This window comes from Punica granatum, chromosome 4 (assembly GCF_007655135.1).
Source record: "Punica granatum isolate Tunisia-2019 chromosome 4, ASM765513v2, whole genome shotgun sequence".
Lineage (NCBI taxonomy): Eukaryota > Viridiplantae > Streptophyta > Magnoliopsida > Myrtales > Lythraceae > Punica > Punica granatum.
Genome location: NC_045130.1, coordinates 11,739,519 through 11,756,360, shown reverse-complemented (window position 1 = coordinate 11,756,360; position 16,842 = coordinate 11,739,519). Strand labels below are relative to the sequence as shown.

Sequence of the window (16,842 nt, the reverse complement as noted above, 5' to 3'; positions counted from 1 at the left end):
AACTACCGATTTGATAACAATGTCAGTACACCGTCAAAAATATCTCCGTTAATTTTAACTGGAATTGATGAAGTGTACATGATGGTGCCATGTGACACACGGTGATTGGCCAAGTGAGTCCCACAATTAAAACAAAATAAAATAAAATATTCTGAAAAAAGAAAAAAAGAAAAAAAAGTCGTAAGGCTGATTGTGAAGAGGAGAAGAGAAGGCCGGCGGTGGGGGCCTCGACGCCTCACTTGCAAGCTTTTTTTTGTTATTTTTTTATTTTTCACAATATTTTTTATTTAAAAAAATGTGGGATCCACTTAGCCAATCATCATGTGCCACGTGGCACCGTTATGTACACATCATCAATTTCAGTTAAAATTAACGGAGATATTGACAGTGTGCTAACATCGTTATCAAATCGGTAATTTATGATTTAATTGGCTAAAGAAAAAAATTCGTGTTAAAATCGTTAAAATGTGAAAAGTTTGAAATTTTTTTATTAATTTAATAAATTATCAAGAATGAATTGCTTACTCAAGGGGTCTTACAAACTATAATGATTATTAATGAAGACTTGGAGTGATCTTTCTTGGACAATCAATAAATTTTCAACCTCTGAAAAAAGAAGAAAGGAACATGATCTCCATTTTTTGGGCAAATTACAAAAAAAAATCCAAATTTTGTAAAAAATCTCAGTTTTGTCGTAAATTTTGTTTTGTAACAAAAAAAACCATAAGTTTTCTAAAATGTCTAAAAAATAACCTCCGTTATAACTTCCGTCAATTTTTGCCTACGTGTGACCTACGTGGACTGTTAAAGGAACCCACCAGCCTACGTGTGACCTACGTGGATTGTTAAAGGGACCCACCATCAACATCAAAAATTGACGGAAGTTATAACGGATGTCATTTTTGAGACATTTTAGAAAACTTATGGTTTTTTCTGTTACAAAACAAAAGTTAGGACAAAATTGAGACATTTTACAAAACTTGGGTTTTTTTTTTGTAATTTACCCCCATTTTTTTAAAAAAACTCATAATTGTATATCAATACGTACAAATAATATGGACATATACTAAAAATTCGTTGAATATGATATATCAAATAAAGTACAACAAAGATTCATTTAATCGGAATTTGAAAAGGGTAAATACATGAATTTTCCCATGATAAATTAAACTTTCTGAGCAGCCCAAAATTAATTAATCATGAGTCGTTTTCAAAAGATGACGTCTTATAATTGTTTGTTGGTTTTTATATATCATAATAGATAGACTGATTCAAACAATCTAATATTTAGATCAAAATTCTTTTTCTTTGGAAAAGAAAGGACGAGATGCTCATTGACACAATTCCTCCATCCACCACTCTTGGATGGATCATTTCCATTCTCTCTCTCTTTCCGAATTCCATCCGCACCAACACCTTCGGATTCAGGCAAACCAGCATCGAGATGGTGATATTGGGGCGCTTTACCAATATTGTATGGACTGATTTTGTAAGGTAAATTCTCTTTATTATAAACAATTATTTCTTAATAATTTTACTTGTCCCATTATATCTATCTATTCTAATTTTTCTGTATTACAACAATGAGATTCCCCAAAAAAAAAAGAAAAAAAGGTAAGTTGCCTACAAATTGGAGGAAAGAACAATTGTAGTACCAGCAAAATCTGCAGTACTTATGGTAATATATTTTTGTTCTTTCACTCTTTTTTTTTTCTCTTAGTCTGCTATTTAAATCATTAAAGCTCCGTTTGGTTTCGCAGTTAAAATTACAAAAATTTTAACTTTAACTTTAACTCAACACACTACATAACAAAAATACACATTTCCCAAGTCAAAAATTTTAACTTTAACTTTAACTTTAACTCAACACACTACACAATCATTTATCCTTTTTCACAATCAAAATCAAAATTACTTTAACTCTGGAACCAAACACACCATAAGGGTATCATTCATGAATCTTTTGAAGTTTGTTCCGTCGCTTCCTTCCCCGCCCCCGCCCCCACCTACTACAAACATTATTCCTTTTGACTTACTCTACTGGAGTAGCTATATATGGTATGATAGATCACTTCGGTTGATATATACTCCCCCTTTAGCAGATGAAAATAGTTTCCATCAGATTATGTGAAAATGAGCAAGTTGAGGTCCAGGTGCGAGGTAAAGAAAAAAGGGTAAATTGCACCAGTGGTCTAAAATGTTTTACAAATATTTCATGATGGTCCAAAAAGTTTTTTTCGTTACATGATAGTACAAAATGTTTCAAAGTTGTTTCATGATGGTACAAACCGTCAACTCGAGCTGACACCATTAACATTTTACTGACGTGGCGCGTCCTATGTGTCACTTTTGTTACGTGGAACCAATCATAGTGCGCCACGTCATTTAAGACAAAATAAAATTTTAAAAAGTCCAAAAAAATACAAAAAATAATTAAAAAAATACAAAAAAAGAGTAAAAAATTTTGAAAAAAAAAAAAAATATTTTAAAATTTTGAAAAAAAAATTTTTTAAATTTTAAATTTTTTTAAAAAAATAAAAAAAAATACAAAAAAGAGGAAAAAAGAAAAAGAAAAAAAAAAAAAAAAAATTATTTTAAAAGGGGAAAATTTTAAAATTATTTTAAAATTTTTAAATAATTTTTTTAAAAAGGGGAAAGGGGAAGACGAAAGGGGAAAGAAGGGGAAGAGGAAAGGGAAAAGGGAGAAAAGGAGGGAAAAGGAGGGGGAGAAAAAAAAAAGGAGGGAAAAAAAAAAAGGGAAAAAATTTAAAAAATTTTAAAAAATTAAAAAAAATTAAATTTTTTAAAAAGAATTTTAAAATTTTGAAAAAAAAATAATTTTTTTTTATTTTTTTTCTAAATTTTTACTCTTTTTTTTATTTTTAGATTTTTTAAAAAAATTTAAAAAATTTTAAATTTTTAAAAATAATTTTAAAATTTTCAAAATTTTAAAATTTTTATTTTTATTTTTTTTCAAAATTTTTACTCTTTTTTTTCAAAATTTTTACTCTTTTTTTAATTTTTTTTGTATTTTTTTGTACTTTTTAAAATTTTATTTTGTCTTAAATGACGTGGCGCACTATGATTGGTTCCACGTAACAAAAGTGACACATAGGACTCGCCACGTCAGCAAAATGTTAACGGTGTCAGCTCGAATTAACGGTTTGTACCATCATGAAACAATTTTGAAACATTTTGTACCATCATGTAGCGAAAAAATCTTTTTGAACCATCATGAAACATTTGTAAAATATTTTGGACCACCGATGCAATTTACCCGAGAAAAAAAGAAAAGTCTCTTTCACAATTCACTTTCCCAAAGGGCTGTGAAGGGAGAAGTTCCCAGTGAGCAGTAAACGGATTATAATATTTTATATATATATATATATATGTCAGACATTGACTTAATTAGCATGGTGAAAAAATTATCTTAGAACAAATACCGCTTTGTTTGGTTTTAAAATTTAAATTACTCTATTAAATTAATTCTATTTTTCTCTAAATTTAACTCTATAATAATTACTGTTTTTATCTTTTTCTTTATTTAATAATAATTTTTCAGTCATAATTTTTTAAATTAATTTTTTAATAATAAATTCGTCATTTACTTTCATATCCATATATACACATATATATATATATATTCTCACTTATCCATATATTTATTAATACTTGCAATCATTATACAAAATCAAGTTAAGTTAAATCACGATCCAATTCGAAAACCAAACACAAGCTAAGTAATATTAAAATAAAAAAAAAGTTTGTTTACAATATCAAATTTAACTTAACTTAACTTTTCTCTCAATTTAACAACACAATTATTATTATTTTATCTTTTTCTTTCTTTCTCGTACTTTTTCTTATATATATCATTATAATTAATTTTTTAATATTAAATTCTCTCAACTATTCAATATTTTTTTCTCAATACAATAATATATTTTTACTTTTTTATCTTATTCTTTAAATTCTTTCACATACTTTTTCCAACTACTTTTGTCTTTATTTTCTCAAATCAAATTAAATCAAACTTAATTTCGTTACCATACGTAATATAATAATTTAATTGAATTTGATTAATATGGAACATTTGATCCTACGAGTTAATTTTTTTCTATCCTTAATTAATAAAATTCTACATTATGCTCCATAAACTGTATTTAAAATTCAATTAAATATATATTATTATAGTTATGAAACAATTAATATGCTACCCATAATATATAAAATTTTCATTGAATAACCGGCATCAACTTGATGAAAAACTTTAATTGAATAAGATGAAGTAAAACATTAATAAATAAGTAAAAATATATTTTGCAAAAGAATTAGAAATAAAACTATAATTGTAAGTTTTTAACACAAAATAGTAAAATACATTAACAAAACAAGTTAAATGAAAAAACAGCACGACGTATAGGATAAATTTAAATTATTTTAAGTTGAAACAATTAAATCCAATTTATTGTTGTATAAAATATGTAAAGAAAATAAATCATTAAAGTATTATACAGATTTCGACATTTCAAATTAGAAATTCCTTTTAGAAACCACTATAAGTTTCAATAAGTTTCCCTAATTTTGATTATAATAACTTTATTGGTTTGATTTTACTAATTTTATTTATAAAATATAAACAATAAAATATTCAGTGTAGCTAACTCCAACACAATAACTTCAGCAGGATGTGATTTAGGACCATGTCAACGAGATAAGAAAATGAGTGCTCTCTGCCCCTCCCCCTTCTCCTTGTCTCTTCTCAGGAGCCCTTACCTTCTAAAGCTTGGGTTACTGAGATGGCTGCTTCCTCACGAAGTCACTCTTCTCCTCCTGTGCATTCTGTCTCCCCCGAAATCACTCCACCAACTGCTGAAGTTCCTCCTCTAAAACCCCCCTCCTTCCTACCATTTGAAGCTGATGGTGCATTTGAAAATGCCTGTTGCCTCAAAAGGGGACTAGATGATGATGACTCCGACGACGACGTCGATGACCCAATGGATGATGTGAAAGCCGGCGAACTGAGAGTCCTGCTGACTCGAGAAGAAAAGAGGCTATAAGGGCACCGTGGAGACACTATCTGACTGTGAAGTTGCTCGGTCGCGCTCTCGAACTGCAGATGGTTTACTCAGAGGCTCAATGACATCTGGAAAGGGTCCCTATCCTGTGTGGATTTGGGATATGGCTTCTTTTCAGTGACATTTGGTCTGAAGGATGGTCGTCAGGGATGGCCCCCGGTTTGTGGGCCGCCAGTTTCTTACCATTCGATTATGGGAGCCTTGTTTTCAACCGGCCGAAGCCACCCATTCCGAGGTGGCTGTTTGGGTGAGACTCCTTGAACTTCCGATGGAGTTCTACTCGGAGAGGGTGCTGCGTAAAGTTGGAGATCAAATCGGCCCTCTACTCAGGATTGGCAGTCGTACCTTCCTGGGAGAACGAGCAAAGTTCGCCCGATTGGGTGTTCAGGTGGACCTTACTCAACCTCTTCTTCCCCATGTCGTTTGGATTATGAGGGCGTTAAGAAAATCTACTTTCAATGTGGCATTGCTGGCCATGTCCAATCTCCCTGCCCCTCAAAGTTCTCGGACGTTCCACAAGACTCAACTCTGGCCTCTTCGAAGCCATCTTCGTCAATGACAACCTCTACTGAGGGAACGGATAGCCTTGGGCCCTGGATGCTGGTTTCTTACCACCGTAAGAGCAAACAACAGAATGCTCACCGTTCGGAGGGGTAGAAACGAAGTGAAGGTTCCCCAGAAAAGGTCCTCTGATGGTTACCGGTGGCCAAAGAACTGGGCCGGAAAAGACTAGTTCTTCATATATCCAGCTGCAAGGGGAGAAACCCGCCGGCGTCGAAACGGGGAAGAAGATGACGACTGACGTCAGCAAGACAACTGTCCACCATGTCCCGACACAAATTTTGTCCCGGGCGAAGGGGAAAGCGTCATTATCGGGAGGTATTCCCACTAAAGACAAGGCAGTTAGTAGTGGGCCCCCCTCTGCAAATTCTGCCCCTGTACGATGATCCACGTCGACCCCCATCACCCACATTGGCTAAGGAAGGAAAATGGTGTCCCCTCAGCGCAGACAAAATTTCATTACTATCTTCTCCAAAAGTGAGATGGTGAAAACTTCATCTCCGACCACCGCTAGCGGAAAGGGGGCAGAGATCTCAACGGAGGTACTGGGACCGACAACTACGCAACAGGACACTAGAATGGTGGACCGACAATTGCGAGGGACCTCTCCTCGTGGTAGAAAAGGAAATCGACGCCCTGCTAGGGGTACCAATAAGGCTTCAAGCTCTCACTCGCCAGATATCAATGATTCCAGTTGCTCGGGGAGAAGAAGGAGCAGAACACCAACAAACTCTCGGAGAATATGTGTGTCCAACTCTTGGCGCCGGCGGTAGCCCTCATGAACGACAATGTGCCCAATCTATGGAGGCCAGCGATATGCTGCAGGCTGCGCGGGGACTGGATGGATGCATAACACATGATGGCCAGACCCGCCCAGTGGGATCATCAAACTCAGTTGACGGATCAGGCGACTTCTGGAGGCACCCTATGTCAACTCGACAACCACCTCGAAGAACAATCTTGCAATGCTCCTTCCGACGATGTTGGTCGAGAAACTTCGAATCTTTGCCATGGATTGGCAGGTGCAGTGGTAGGAGGTGGAGACCTTCCTCAGAGTTGCCCCCATCCGTAGCTCTGTGGCCTCTCTCCCCCCATTATGATCAGGAATATGGGACGGAGAGGACCAACTTCTCTTTTAATGGATCTTTCCTTATTTCACATTAACATATTGGCATGGAACTGTAGAAGTGCTGCAAATGTTGCGTTTAGAAGGTCCTTGATGGACTTGATTCATCAACACTCCCCGGATATTGTGATGCTCACAGAAACAAGCATGTCCCGCGACAGTGTTCAGATAATTGCTAGTCTATTTCCTTTTTGGTAGTTTCAGTTGCTCCCCCACCCGTGGTTTATTTGGCAGAATTTGGATGCTCTGGCGCTCGGACCGGGTTCTCGTGGATCTACTGGAATCAACAGAGCAAGAGATTCATGCACTGGTCAAGGTTAACTCATCTGGTTTCTCTTGGTTAATTTCAGCTATTTATGGTAGTGCACGGTTAAATGAACGTGTGAACCTCTCGGATAATCTGCGTCAGGTGGCCTCTACTTATCAAATGCCATGAGTTGCATTAGGAGACTTTTAACGAAGTTGCTTCTAATCAGGAAAAATTAGGTTGTACTGCTTGCTTCGGCTAAACGTATATCTCTATTTAATTGCATGATGGACGACTATGCGCTATTGGACTTGGGTTGTACGGGATCGCGGTTTACATGGTCTAATCTCCGGGATTTTCCTGATTTAATCCAAGAAAGATTGGACCGGGTACTGGCTAATATCTCTTGGAAACTAATTTCCTGGAGGCACGGGTTACCCACCATCCTAAACCGCACTATTCTTCGGATCACTGCCCTATTCTTCTATCCTTGAATCCGGGTAATAACCCCAGTTTGCCCAGACCCTTCAGATTTGAATCCATTTGGTTATCCCACTGGGAGTTTCGACTTTCAAGGACGTGGTGCTTCATTCTTGGGCAGGGGAGGAACTTTGGGCTTTGAAAGCACGAATGAATTGGGTGTCGGAAGGAGATCGAAACACCAAGGCCCTGTTTGGTTTTAGGGTGTTATTTTAGAATCACAATTCTAACTTAACTCCACCCACTACAAAACAAAATAACTTATACAAACTCAAATAGTGAGCCCCATTTATATTACTTTTTTTCACAACAAAACAACATAACTCATACAAAGTCAAAGAGTGGGTCCCATTTACACCACTATTTTTCAAAATTAAAATTTGATTTTAAAATTCTACTATGAAACCAAATGCAACCCAAATTCTTCCATGCCTCGGCTATCCAAAATAGGAGACGAAACTAGATTTTGGCCATTAGGAATTCTGTTGGGGAATGGATTCACGACTCAATTACTACTCAAAATCTGATCAGAGATCACTTCTTCTCTTTTATATTATGCTGAATTTTTTTTTTCGATTACAATGGGAGGCTCATGGCTTAATACAAGGAAATAGAAATGAAATCTAAATAAAGGGGCACGGGTAGTCCCACTGATGAGAATCGAACTTGAAACCTCTATGTTAGCAGGTTAGGGTGTTAGTCACTGCACTACACCCCATTTCTCATATTATGCTGATCTTTGTCTCATCAGCTTGGGGTTATTCAGGTGGGCCTTATTGGCGCTGGGCCTTATCAGACAACTGGGCCTAACAAATCTCCTGACCTGTTAGTGCGGATGAGGTTAAGCGGGCCACCTTCTCCCTGAAGCCCTTTAAAGCTCCGGGCCCGGATGGGCTACATCCGTGTTTTTTTATCACAGATGCTGGGATATAATTCGGCTACATCCGCCTTTTTAGGTAGACTTTTATCTGGTTATGCTACAGAGATAGATTAGCCTCGGCCACTCTTCTTCCTAGCCGAGGAGTGCAAGTTCAACCGATATGTGTAGTCTGGAATGGAGCACCGGAGACGGTGAAGCATATCCGTCGGGAATGCCTAAATGCCAAGAACTTATAGGGGTAGCTTCGAGGTCCCACGAGTACTTTGGGGATCCTTTTCTCTACCTTTAAGTTCCTGGTCGCGGGCAAACTGTACAACCGGCATATTGGGTAATCAGAATATTTCCATGGGGCACCATCTTTTCTTATGCTATTCGGTCTCTATGGAAAGATCGAAACTCTCGAATATTTAATCGGAAGCCTCTTCATGGAAACTTGTGGCAATTTATTATTCAACTCGCAGCTGAATTTCATGCCACTAGACGCGCCCCCAACCCTACTAGCTCGATTTATATTCATGTCAGCTGGTCTCCCCCTCCTCCGGGGTACTTCAAGTTGAATACTGATGGGTCCAGCTAAGGCGGGAAATTGGAAGCTTGGGTGGTTCTCCATGAACCGCTAGCGTAGTTGCAGAACTAGTTGCTATTCGTCAAGGTCTCCTTTTGGCCAAATCCCATGGCACTCAAAAATTGATTATTGAAAACTGATGCCTCTTTGATTTGTGGATGGATTTGGGGTTTTGGTTCAGCTAATGTGCTCCTTGAAGCAATCATCCTTGATTGCAGGAAGCTATGTGCCTCCTTTGAAGAGATTCGACCAACGCATATCTACCGTGAGGCCAATTTCTGTGCAGACCACCTCGCTCGTACAGGCGGAGGATTTATCCATCTATAGTATTGCTCCTATGTCTCTAGGTCTTGATGTAATAAAAAGACAGAATGGGATCTCCATGCCCCGAGTTGTAAAATCTGTTCCTTAGTTATCAATACTATTTTCCCCGTTTCACCAAAAAAAAAAAAAAAAGGGAGCCAGTATACCATTCTTTGTTTGTTTTTTTAAAAATTTTCAACTCAATTTAACGTATTTTCAACTTAACTCAACGTATCTTTAATTCAACATCACAATCATTACTTTTTTTCATTTTTAAATTTTTTTCAACCATTCAATTCAATTTTTAATATTAAATTTTTTCAATTATTTATTACTTTTTCACAATTCAATAACACAATCATTACTTTTTCTCAATTATTTATTACTTTTTACATTTTTTTCATTATTCAACAATACGATCATTACAAACTAATTAAAATCAAAACTCATCTCAACTCAATTCTAAATCCAAACGCACTCCTAATCAGTCGGTCAGTCCTCGCTTTTGTTTTGCTTGACAGTCCACACCTCTGGAATGCTTCTCCCGAAAGTTGAACCGGAGGCAACTCGGTTTTCCCACTGACCGGTTTGTGAATCCAAACCGAACCGGCCGTCGACAGTCTTCCGCGAGACGTCTCGGCAAACCCCCCAATTTTCTTCAGCCACGGGGCGGGAACTCTCCTACGAAAGCCTTCTTCCTCCATCCGTTTGCGCTCTGGGAAGACGAAACATCGCTCTGGGGAAACAAGAACAGTAGCCCTTTTAGCTTCGGCGAGCTCTCCGTCTGAAGAAGCTTCTCGGAGAAGCTCCTCTGGCCAGTAATGGCTCGAAACAGGGTACCGTCATCTCATCTTGACCCCCTTTCTCTCTTACGCTTGTTCTTTGCTTTGTGAGCAATTTGCGTTGAGGAGCCTTGTCACTGCCACCGTTTGCTTCGCTTTCCTGTCGGGTTGCTTTGGAGGGCTCTCTGCTTTCTGCAGTAATTTCAGGGTCAGTGGTTGGTTTTTAGCTCGTTTCCATTTCATGCAGCTGTGGAGATGCAGCCATCCCATCATATCTGAAGTAATGGAAAGCTTAGAGCCAAAAAGTTTGGATTTTGGAAACTGGTTGCGAGGAGTTCATATTTTTCTTGATGCCCAAAACGGGGAATAACGTGCATTGTCGTATTCTTGAGTTTGTGACAAGTTACTGTTTGTAGTGGTAGAATGTGTTACCTTCTCTTCCATATTGCTCCAGTTGATACCTTCATGGTTTGCTCGTCGGAAAGAATTCTCATGGCATATGTGGATAAATTATTGTAGAAAGGATAAAGCTTTTTCTTATTCATGTGTCAATGTGTGTGTGCTCATAATACATATTTATGTATGCATAGCTTGAGTTTGTTCTCTTCTTCTATTGGGAGCAGGAAGGCTTGGTGTTGTTGCTTGATGTTGGCCCGTCGATGCACCATATTTTACCTGATGTCGAGAAACTCTGCTCGATGCTTGTACAAAAGAAGGTAAGTCTAGTAATAGATGTCTTGCACCCTCTGTCACTTCCTCGCGGTCAATGGCAATAGGATGATTTCCTTCTTAAAGGAGTAAGTGGATCAATATTGGGAACCTTCTTCATTGTGGCATTAAAAAATGATGTGGTGTCTTCTCTTGCTTCTTGGCTGCAGCTAATTTACAGCAAGTCCGATGAAGTTGGGGTTATTCTGTTCGGAACTGAAGGTAATTTGATCTTTATGTATAAATATCCTGGCAAAAAAGTTTTTGAACTACTTTATTTTTATTTTACTTAAAAAAAAGGAACTCTGTCTTTGGCGGATGTACTAAAGTTGTTTTGTGGCATCCTGTCGAATCCATTACTTCTGTCTGAAGTAGCTATGCTGCTTTTCTTGTTTTTCTATCCAGCCCCTTGATTTCTGTTTAAGATAAATCTCTTGCAATTGACATGTTACTAGGGAAAATTTGCCCCCAAGTTTTTTGATAGTTTTTTTTCCCTGGTTAGCTGGTTCTCTTAGAATTGCTGTTTATAATCTCTTTCTCATATTTGAAATGTTGTTCCCTTTAATATTTTATTATTTATTATAAGAAGATGGTAATCTCCCTTTGCATTGTTCAGAGACTGAAAATGAGTTGACGAAGGAAGTGGGAGGATACGAACATGTGGTCGTTATACAAAATATCAAAGTCGTTGATAGAGATGCTGTTCAAACTGTCAAGAAACTTGCTCGGGGGACTGTTTCTGGTGATTGTATCCTCGTATAATATTTCCTTATATATATATATATATAGATATATTCCTTGAAAAACTAAATTTCCGTGCTTTCTTACTGCTCTCTCTCTCTTTTTTTTAATTCCACCCACTCTCTGAACATCAGAATAGAAAGTGATGATTCGCTTAGGAGAGTTTATGTTGCCTTTCCAATGTTGATCAGGTGTTAACTTGCTCTAGATTTTCTTGGAAAGGAAATTAAGTCATAATTGTAAGATAAAGTATTTGAGTAACCTGATCCATTCCTAGGATGGTGAACCCTTAGAAAACTTCTTACGCGAATTAGTTTCTTCATGTATTTTGTTTGTCCAACATGCTGGTTTTATTTTTATTTTTCATTCCTTGACTATCTATAGTTCTTGATGCTATTGTTGTTGGGATGGATATGCTTATAAAGAAATATGGAGCAACTAACAAAGGAAAGAAACGGATGTGTCTTATAACTGATGGTCTCTCTCCAATTAAGGATCCTTATGAAGGAAGCAAAGAAGATCAGGTTCACACCATTGCTGGACAGTTCACTAAACATGGATTGAAGTTGGAATGCATAGTTTTTCGGGGGAATCTTCCCCCTGATGCTGATGAGAAAATAATGGCTGAGAACGACCGCATCTTGAATTTATTTCCGAGGGAAACACGTGCGAAGATAATTCATGTTGAGAGTCCAACTTCACTATTGGGTGCAATTAGGACTCGGAATATAACTCCTGTCACAATATTCAGAGGTGATCTTGAAATCACTTCCGAGTTGAAAATTAAGGTGATATTTTTATTTAGTAGTTTCTCTTTTTTATTCATTTACAATGGTGAAATTAGATAACCCTTACTTCCCAGCTGCATTATGGGGTTGAGAAATGCTTTGAATAGAACATGAAATTTGTTAAACACTATCTTTGAAACTGATAGTGTTAAAATTTATGGCGACTTTGTCTAGACTGAATCAAATAAAAATTAAAAACTTGGAACGATTTTGAGGATTGGTGATGATCAATCTCTAAGAGATAACAGGTAGATAGTTGCTTGAATTACTTCCCCATTTCTTGCTTCATCTCTCTCTCTCTCTCTCCCGCTTCTGCCTTTTTACATTGATATTTATCGTTATACTTAACCCTTCTTCCCCTCTAATATCCTTCAATTAGCAAATTATGATTTTCAAGTTATTGTTATATATAATTATGATTTTCAAGGTATTGTTTGCTTCAGTATGTGACATGTATTTAGTGGACTTTTATAGCCATTGTGAAGCCTCAACGATTACCCAACTAAAGATATGAGAGATTTATTTAGTTAGAGATAACAATTTTCAGGTTTGGGTTTACAAAAAGACGTCAGAAGAGAAGTTCCCCACTTTGAAAAAGTATTCCGATAAAGCACCTCAATTCGACAAGTTTGCTAAGCATGAAGTCAAGGTAGACTATGAATACAAAAGCTATGATGGAAGCAGCAAAGTTGTGCCCCCAGATCAAAGAATTAAAGGTTACCAATATGGACCTCATGTAGTTCCTATATCTTCTGATGAATGGGATGCGGTCAAGTTCAAACCGGAAAAGGGTGTAAAGCTTTTAGGATTCACAGATGCGTCAAATATCATGAGGTAAGCATGTATTGGACTATTTCAACATTTGTAACTTAACTTGAATGATGGTAAAATTTTCAATCTTTGAGCCTGTGTATATGTCAAGGTATCATTACATGAAGGATGTGAACATATTCATCGCTGAACCCGGCAACATGGGGGCAACTGTTGCAATTTCCGCTTTAGCTCGAGCAATGAAGGAAATGGATAAGGTTGCCATCTTGCGCTGTGCTTGGAGACAAGGTCAAAGAAATGTAGTAATTGGGGTGCTAACACCAAATGTCTCTGACAGTGATATCATTGTGAGTTCTTATTTTAATGTTCTAACACGCTAAAGTTTGTATGCTGACTATTTCACCTCTTTATCTTCACCTGCGTCAATTGACATTTATTGTTTTGTTTTGCAGCCCGATTCATTCTATTTCAATGTACTTCCATTTAATGAGGACATTAGAGAATTTCAATTTCCTTCCTTCGGCAATCTTCCAACTTCTTTGCAGCCCAATGAAGATCAGCAGAAGGCTGCAGATAACTTTGTAATGATGCTTGATCTTGGACCATCTGATGATCATCAGGAAATATTGTCACCTGATTTTACTCCAAATCCTGTCCTTGAGGTACAGATTTGCGAAGCTGGTGCTTTTCGAGCTCTAACTGCTATCCATTCATGTCATAGCATCTCAGTTTCCTTGTTCTTTTGGAAGTAGCATTTCTCTATGTCTATATGGGCTAATTGTGAGATACTTGAAAATTTATGAGAGTGAAGGAAGGTATTTTTATTTGATTCTGAAACACATGAAGTTCTCCAATTTCTACAGATCTTGTTTCATGAACTAGTGAAACGGGCCGCCGGGGGGGGGGGGGGGGGGGGAGCAGCACCACTATTATTTTGAAATGTATCTTGAAGTGTGTTCTGTTGCGTTCGTTTTCTAGCTTTGTTTTACAAGATTTAGAAAATGGGAAACTGGAAAACTAAGCCAAATCCGAATATGTCATCATATGCTCTGCCCTGTTGGATGTGCCTCTTGTAGGGCCAATCCACTTGATATTGAATTTTTCTTGCAACCAACCAACTTAACAGTCTGCTGGCCCCTGACACTAAGACCCTGGCTACGATGTATTTATTGGCAGCGATTCTACAACTGCCTTGATTTGAAGGCACAGAACCCAGATGCAAAGGTGCCTCCGCTCGATAAAACCCTCAAGAAAATAACTGAACCTGACCCTGAACTTTTTGTGCGCAACAAGTCTGTTATCAATGCGTTCAGGAGGCACTTTGAAGTCAAGCCTAATCCCAAGGTCATCCTTTACCCAAAATTTCCATGCTTAAAGTCTTAATATTGTTTTAAATTTCATATTCGGTTTGGTGAGCATTGTCTGTACTTGCAGCTGAAGAAGTCATCCAGGAGATTCGTGCGAGAGAAACCATCTGGTTCAGATGATGAAAAGGAATATAATGGCATTTCAGCATCAACTGCAGCGGATGCCACCGACAGCAAAACTGCAGTTAAGGTTGAGAAAATTGGGAACTTGACCCCTGTCCAAGATTTTGAAGCGATGATGTCATGCAGAGACAGCCCTGAGTGGGTCAACAAAGCCATCAAAGATATGAGTAATAAAATTTATGACCTAGTTGAGGATTCCTTAAATGGGGATAATTATCCTAAAGCCATGGAGATGCTGATGGCCCTTCGCAAGGGTTGTATCCGTGAGCAAGTATGTATTTCCTTCTCCCTTTGACATTCACCGTGCAATTTACTGTCAATTTTGTTATGTCTGCTTGTCAAAAATATAGCCCCAACTCCTTAGAGAGCTTTCTCGGAATGTCTTCATATAATAACAACAGAAATCACATTGATTTGCAAAACTATGCATCTTATTGGGATACGTAAGTTTTAGCAGCACCACTTCATTGACAACTAATCCTCCTGAACATTTACTTAGGCTTTATTTATCATCTTTGCATCCTGTTGCTGAAATCTTCAGGAAATGGTATGGCATGAATAAGTTACCTGTCCTGTCTAGTGCATGTCGATGAAGCTGGGCTGTCTTCTCAGCTTTTTTAGCCTTCATGACTTCAAGAATAGTCTTGGTCTCTCGGTCCTTTTTGTCTCCAAAAATGGAGAACAGTTGCTTGACTCGTGAAAGTTGCACCATTCAGGAGCCTAAACAGTTCAACGATTTCATGCGCCTTCTTTGCGGATTCTGCCAGAAGAATGATCTCCAAAGTTTCTGTGATATGCTTGCTTCGGAAGGGCTTACACTTATCTCCAAGACAGAAGCCGCAGACAGGTAAGAGTAGTATCTCTTACATATTTTCCTGTCCTGCGACCTGTTGAGATAACATCCTTTTCTCATCTCTCTTTAACTGCCTTTTCTATTGTATATGCATATGTTTCTCTGATCAGTGACGTCTCGGATGAAGAAGCTCGCTGCTTTCTCGTTAAGAAAGAACCCAAGACTGAATGAGCATGTGATCTGTGTTAGGTGTCCCTTTTTGCTCTTTTGCAATGATGTACATAAGCAACTGGCTGTTCATGGAGGATTGAGTGGAATTCTCTTGGGCGAGCAGGCCTGGGTATTTTGGTTTTGGCAGGCTTGTCTCGGGTTGATTGACCTAGTCATATAGTACATAGGGTGGTATTTCGATATGTTCAATCGCTATAAAATCGAAAACCTTCTGTCCCTTTTTGAGATGGGATTTGGGCTGTTGATGCTCGACTATGTTTCTCCTCCTGATCTCAATGGATTTTATTTTTATATGGTGAAGAAGCTGGTGAATGAGAAGTTACTCGAAGGTTTTGATTTCATGCTCTGAAACTGAAAGGCTTTGTTAGCAACGATCTACCTGTCTTTGTGGCAGGCATTGATCTTCAAGAATGACTACTTTTTTTTTTTTGGTTAAATTAGTTTACTATTTATTTATCAATTTATTATTTTCACAAGTAGATGATTTAAGCAATCAATTGGTTCTTTCTGTTAACTGTTGGAAATGGTAATATAAAGAGATGGGCTTGATTAAGGTTTTGGACAATTTTGTTGATCTTATTTTGGGGCTTTTGTCATTTTTTACTATGGACTCTGAATGTTGGAAAATGATTGCAAGTCTTGGAATGGTGGTAAATTGAGATAAGATGTAGACTTTTAAATTAATCTACTAGGATGCAATCCGCGATTGTGCGGTCGAAAAGACTTTCATCAATTTGTATGGTAATTGATAGAGTAAAACGAATGATGCTCGTGTGCAAATTATGAATTCTTGATTGTTAGTAAATTAGCTATATTTTCTAAAATATTATACTAATCAGTACTTTATATTGTATAAAAATTAATATTTTTCCTTGTGATCTCATTTTTTAAATTTAAATTTTATTTAGAAAATTACGAGGATTATATAATTAGCCTTAAGTGGTCTTGCTAATTTTAAGTGGAGGGCATTGTAATTCATTTAGAGCATTCTTGATTATGATTAAGTTAATGCCCATGTGAGGACTGAGGATTAATGAATAGGCTAGCATAAATGCGAGGTTCTCCTTAAAAATAATAAAAGACATAACAAATAAAAAGATGCTATTAAAATGGTGACCAATTGAAATAGATTTTTTTTTTATCTATATCTATATATTAGGCATAACAAAGATTTCCAAGGAGATTTCTCTTTTAGCCATGTGTTATTCGATGAGGACCTTTATAATAATATATTTTGACTCCCGTATCTCTTCTTTAATCACAATAAATAAAATGAATTTTTATTCAAAGGGGCATAC

The 16,842-nt window shown here is 37.1% G+C and overlaps 1 protein-coding gene across 1 annotated transcript; it reads left to right on the top strand.

The window, feature by feature from the left end:
- Nucleotides 1-9,804: 9,804 nt before the first annotated feature.
- Nucleotides 9,805-15,885, top strand: LOC116205820 (ATP-dependent DNA helicase 2 subunit KU80). The gene is made up of 12 exons (XM_031538492.1): nucleotides 9,805-10,076; nucleotides 10,646-10,738; nucleotides 10,901-10,952; nucleotides 11,347-11,478; nucleotides 11,856-12,259; nucleotides 12,807-13,093; nucleotides 13,182-13,377; nucleotides 13,483-13,692; nucleotides 14,207-14,374; nucleotides 14,465-14,791; nucleotides 15,237-15,367; nucleotides 15,484-15,885. Exons 1-12 carry the CDS (start codon nucleotides 10,062-10,064, stop codon nucleotides 15,542-15,544), a joined length of 2,076 nt encoding a protein of 691 aa, XP_031394352.1. The 5' UTR covers nucleotides 9,805-10,061; the 3' UTR covers nucleotides 15,545-15,885.
- The last annotated feature ends 957 nt before the right edge of the window (nucleotides 15,886-16,842 follow it).